At 35.6% G+C, this 6069-nt stretch overlaps 1 protein-coding gene across 1 annotated transcript; it reads right to left on the bottom strand.

The window, feature by feature from the left end:
* Positions 1-4603: 4603 nt before the first annotated feature.
* LOC110416877 (MIZU-KUSSEI-like protein (Protein of unknown function, DUF617)) lies at positions 4604-5480 on the bottom strand. The gene has a single exon (XM_021429006.2). It carries the CDS (start codon positions 5376-5378, stop codon positions 4686-4688), a length of 693 nt encoding a protein of 230 aa, XP_021284681.1. The 5' UTR covers positions 5379-5480; the 3' UTR covers positions 4604-4685.
* Between the last annotated feature and the right edge of the window lie 589 nt (positions 5481-6069).

A 6069-nucleotide genomic window follows, 5' to 3' on the forward strand; every position in this document is an offset into this window, starting at 1 on the left:
ATATACACATATTGAAATTAAGTTATAAGATATTCTCCTGATTTAAATGAACTGCCAAGCATCCGAATAAAAAAAATTATATAATTAAACTAATTTCTTGAAATAGATAAATCAAGGAGGACTTGTTTAGTACAATCACAATCACAATCACAATCATACTTACTAGCTTTGAACCTATAGGCAAAATAATCAAGAAAATGAGGGGAAAAAAAAAAGAAAGGAAATTTGTTACTCAAATAAGGGTAAAAATGGAATTAAAAGGAGACCAATGGATCTGAGGAAGGAAAAGAAAAATAATAAAATCATTCTCGTACTCGCACCAGCACAATGCTTATCGGGAGCGTTTAAAACATGACAGGAAAGGCAGAGCTGTTTAACACATATAACAAACGTTTTAAAACGGCAAAAACAAAAACAAAGGAAGTGGGGCCCGCTCACTTTTTTGACTAACTTTTGGTTGCACCAGATTTACAGCTGTAAGTCCAAATCCAATAGCCCTCCTTGGATCAAACGGCTCCAAATCAACCGTCGCTGGAACAAAAGAGCAACCACACTGTTAAAAAATTAACCAGTTTTGAAGATGACTTCAACGCCCTCCACGTAGGATGGGCCCACTCCCAGCCTGTAAGAATCTCACGTGATTCAAGTTGAATCCCTTTGACTTTGTGGTTTATTCCAACACAAACTCCTCCCCCACCCTCTCCACTCCTCCCTAGGGAGCGTGTCACTCACACTCCTCATAATTATTACCTTCAATCTTATTTACTTTTTCACTTAGGAGCGGATAATAATCATTCCTCTCAATGTTTTGTTCTTTACGGAGCGGGCAATAAATCATTTTGTCACAAAGTGGTTAGGATGTAAGAAAATTTACCTATAGTCAAAAATTATAATACTCTTATATGAAAGAGGATCTTTATCTTCTTTTATTTATAAAAGAAAGTAATTACATCTTGATCCGGATCTATCTCGATTTTAATATTTTTTATAAAAATTATATATTAAGAAAGATTTAAATTTATTTTAATATAATTTATAATAAACTTATATTTTAAATTTAAAAAATATACATATTAAATAAAAAATACTTTTATTTATAAATTAAAACTCACCTCATCTATTATAGATGTGAATGTGTGACAATAATATATACTTAAAAATTATTTGATTAAGGAGTTATTTATTATAAAAGTGTCAATTATGAATTTAGTAATTGATATTTCAAAATTGATAAATAAGATATTTAATTTTATTTATAATTTCAATTTTCATCATATAGAAAAAACATTTTAAAATGGAGATTTAGTTTAGACTATATAAAGAGAATGTTGGACACCGAGGCTTATTCATGAAGATTATGCCAGCTACCAATTGGATTATTAACTATTTAATGTAGCAAGTTGGGTCTCAAGCACTCGAACAAAGTTCATATCATAGTATAGCGAGTATGATGCACGCGTTAGAAAGAAAAAAAACAGGATAAATAAAATGGAGTCCAGCAATGTGAACGGGGGATTGATATCATGATTGCATCGTAGCCGCCCAAGTGGCAACATTCTTTTGGAGTTTTCATGGTGGGGCCTGTGATCGTAAGATCAGAAAGAAGCAGTTGGGCAGTTGATATTCCAGCTGGCACCAAACCTCCCCCCGCTCACCGACTTTTGTTTTAGTGGGTTTTTTTTTTTCAACCAACAAATGAAAATAAAAAAATAAAATAAAATAATTTATTAATAGAACCGCTAAATATCCTTTCCCCAAAGACACTAAATATTTGTCTACTGACGGTTGTATACTTGTGGGACACGAATTTGGACCCTGTCGTTAATTTAGATAAGAGAGAGATTTTTTATTTATTGTTTCCTTTCTTTAATCTGATCAAACAGATTCTGAGCCACTTGATTCGTGGCAATCAAGGTGGGCCCAGTGTTGTCTCCTTCCAACCCATTTGCCGGTCGGTTTTGGTCCTAATACGAAGTTTGGAGGGTTTAGCCCGACTCCGCGTGGACAAGGGGTGGTTTGTCCTCTTTGTACCGGTCAACCCATTGGTTGCATGGTTGCTCATCTTCTTTGTTTTCTTTTTCCTTTTTTGGTACTATTTCTTACTTGCTACTTCATAGTCACTCCATTTACGGGTGAATTATAATGTGATTTGTTTGATTCTTTTGTTAGATTGGGTAAGAATATAGCACCATTAATCTTGATCAAGCCCATGATTTTTTTTCAAGTTTTTTTTTTAAATTTAATTATGATATCGAGTGTTAAATCAATTTTGTTTCTATTTAATTCATATTCAAAAATTAAATCAAGTTAAAATTACTTAAATGTTGTTAATAAAATTCAAACCTTAATATCAAAGAAGATATAAAATCTTTATAATCATCACAAGTTAAATATAATATTTGTACATATTTTTTATAATATTTATCATTTAGAGTTATAATGCTTGAAAAAAAATCATAAAATTGTTAAAAAAAATTAAATAAATTTTTATTTTTTTATTACGTTCAATTAAACATATATATTTTTATTTTAAATCAGATAATTTTTATAATTAATAGTTAACTAATTATCATCAATAAAAAATATTATTTCTCAATTTATACTCGCATGACAATAACATAAAAAATAAAAATATCACATATCATGTTATCATATCATATCAATATCTTATGTTATCATCTTTTATGATATATCAATATGTCATAAAATAATATGTGATATTTTAACTAAGTATAGTTGATTAACTATTAATGATAAGAGTTTATATGATTAAAAATAAAAATATAAAAATTTAATAGAATGTAATAAAAAAATAAAAGATTTTTAAAAATTTTTTAAAGTATTTTTTCTGGTCAATGCGGACGTTTGTGAGTACGAGGAAAACTTGGTTTCATAGAATTGGTTTTGGAGATAGAAGTTTGTTGTGGGCTAGTAAATAAAGCGTGCTGGGTATTGTTTCTCCTTTTAGCAGTCATCTTGGTTGGACCGATAAGGCTGTGGACCGAGAAGAGCCATGGAATTGAGCATTTTGGTTGAATAGTGGCCCAAATATTACCTGATGTTGGCCATCTATGGGCTAGTTTCGATGGCAAGCACGCATGGTTCTGGTTAAAGTGTGTAAACTTTGATTACATCTATGGCCACAGTCACTCTCATTTCATTGCCCCCATCAACATTTTGATTTATTTTTTTCTTGGAACATTCTTAATCTTCAATGGAGGAAAACCAATATCTTCACCTTTGCTTTACTAACATTGGGATCCAATGATTGGGCCAGCTTTCACTTTTCTATTCCTTCCAAGAAAGGAATACTTCTTCCCAAGCTGCAACCATAATTCCCATCCCACATATGTCCATGTCTGCAGTACATATATTGGTCCTATTCTCAATTTCCCACCCCATTTCTCAACTTCTAACTTGTTTTGGTTTCCCTCAATCTGTTTCAAAGCTACCCTTACCATTTATTTGCTGATCTTGCTTGTCAGCCTTGTTTCAACTTTCAAAGCATTTGCAAATTCCTGATAATCCTGTCAATGGGGCTGCACAACTACCCTTACCGTAGTATTAGTTTTGTTGTTGTTTGTTCTGCATCTGCTTGTTTTCCAGTTTTTGTTTTAGCAGGTTTGCTTTGTTTTCCTGTTGGTCTACTTGTTTCTCAATTTTTCTGCCCCTATCAAGCTGTCTGGAGCTTTATACTTTTTTTGTAATGGGAACACCAACTCCCCCTTTGATTTAGATGAATGGGATTTTCATATGATTCTATATGGGCAAGAACTAGCTAGCTATAGTCCCCGTGGTGTTGCTTTTGGTTTTTGAATCTTCTGAATAGAAGCATGATTTGCCAATCAAACTGACTTCAGGACAAAAGTTAAAGGAAAGCTTGTACTTAATTAATGAGGATCATATTGATAGATTGTGAAAGGGATTGTCTGCACAAGATGTCAACACATATGGCCTATGAAAAGCAAGCAGGGAGTTTTTGGTGGCGAGAATTTATGCCTAGGAGGCCTATGAAAGTAAATGCTCGGAGTTTCAGCCACCACAGAAACATCTATTTGGGAGTCTACATCAGATACTTCAACATCCAGACTTTAATATTTGGGTATGCTTGAATGCTAACCATTAGTATTTTCCATTACATTAAACCATGGAACCCTGACACCTTTCAAGCAACAGATTGTGTACAGGGACAAAAATTTCTTAATTGGAATTGTGTTTTCAGTAGATGATCTTTCCTCGAAGTACTTAACTGGGATAAAATGTTTGATGCAAAAAGACATGCACCTTTATCGTTTTCTGCAAAGTTATCTGCAGAATTTGTAGCTGTTGAATTATACACCAGGCTAAAAGTTTGGTTAACCAGGTAAATTATCCGCCATTAATGCATAATCCATGTTCATTGTCCAGTTTGAGAAAAAGGGAGCCTGGTATGTCGGCATTCATCTTATTCTCAAGGCAGAAAAAGAAGATGATATTGGCTTTCAACTACGTGAAAGTGACGGAGCAGCTAATTTAGGTTTGGCACCTAGCGCAAAAACCATGAGCTACCTGAACCATGGGACATAGGCATAGCAGAGCCAAGGTGATCTGTTCCTTTCCGTCATTGAACAAGAGGAAATAGTTTTTATGGTACTGATGTAAAATTTCAAGTGTACAATATAAACCTGGAATAACACAGATTAATTCTAATGAGCTCTTACAAAGAAAATACTTAGTTCAGGGCCAGGTGCACCATCTGGGTTAATCATGTATAGAGCTTCGGAGTCCTTTGATCCAACCACCCTCTCAAATCTTGCTCTCATGTACGTTAATTCCCCATCTGCGGCCGTTTCCTTCTCGTTTGGGCTTGGAAGGACGCCCGCACCCATTGACACACCTCGCAAAAGCTGCATAACATGAAGCTCATCTTCAGACAATTGCTTCCTTCTGATAGAGTAACCCATCTTTCTTCCATTACAATACACCGCCCAGACAAACTCCTCCAACACTTTCTTCTTGTGAGTCTTAGTTTCACTCTCTAGCGCTATTCTGACTATATCAGACGCCATTTCCTTTTGAAGTGCGCTGGTGAGCATTGGTAGCTCTATGACAAACATCGGCACGCAATGGGGATCATCTTGTATTGCTAAGCAAACTCTGCCTTTACGATAGCCAAAAATTGTACCTGTTGTAGCACTATCCTTCAGCATAGGCTTCCGGGGTCTACCCAATAGTGCAACCATCTTGCACCCCGAGGTTAGCATGGGGAAGAGCTTGAACATACGCAAGAGGCCGCCACTACTGGACTTCCGGTGTTTCTCTCCAGGAGTAGGCCGGAGCAAAGATAGTATTGCCGGATTGTCCATTTGGAAATATGGACTAGAGTGAACCGGTGGCATATTTGGAATTTGGTTGAGGTAACCCAATTCAAGAAACTAGAAAGGAGGTATTCTGAGGTGAAAGACAAAGATTAAACTAAATAGAGGGAGAAAGGGGTAGGGAGGGGGGGATAGGGGAGGGAGGGGACGGGTGGGCTCTCCTACGGGAAAATAAAGGAGTGAGTTAGGCAGGTGGTTAGTCACTTGGTTTGATTGTCCTTGGAATCTTTGAGGTGGGGAAGAGAAGAGAAGGGAGCCAACAAGTTGGTTAAGAGAAAAGAAAAATGAGACTAAAGCTTGATGTGACCAAGTTTAGTGATGAAAAAGAGAGCTAGTTGAATGCGATAAGATAAGGGAGGTCGGACCACACCTTGTGGGGAAAGGGGTGAAGAAAAAACTCTCAAAAAAGATGAAAAAAGGACTCTGGTAATGTTGGGTTTAGCATGTGCCTCTCTGATCATTACATAGGGCATCAACATCACCTGCTTTATGCTTTTTACAAACTCACACTAATTATTGAGGTGCAGCTCATCTTCCCTCAATTTTTCTACTGTTCATCCATGGAATTGGAAACTTTGCTTTTGCTTGTGACTGCAGTTACTTATCCTTCTTTTTGTGTGTCAGACCATAGTCTTATTCGATAAAGGCCTTTCAGGCAGCCGCACAAACTAAAATATTGATCATGTTCTTTTGAATTCCCTTCCAATCCTTT

The sequence above is a fragment of the Theobroma umbraticum genome, unplaced genomic scaffold (genome assembly GCF_002168275.2).
Source record: "Theobroma umbraticum cultivar Fairchild unplaced genomic scaffold, ASM216827v3 scaffold_51.0, whole genome shotgun sequence".
NCBI lineage: Eukaryota > Viridiplantae > Streptophyta > Magnoliopsida > Malvales > Malvaceae > Theobroma > Theobroma umbraticum.

Bases quoted from the DNA above. Each gene is read 5' to 3' on its own strand.
- LOC110416877 (XM_021429006.2), bottom strand. From the start codon at position 5,378: ATGCCACCGGTTCACTCTAGTCCATATTTCCAAATGGACAATCCGGCA.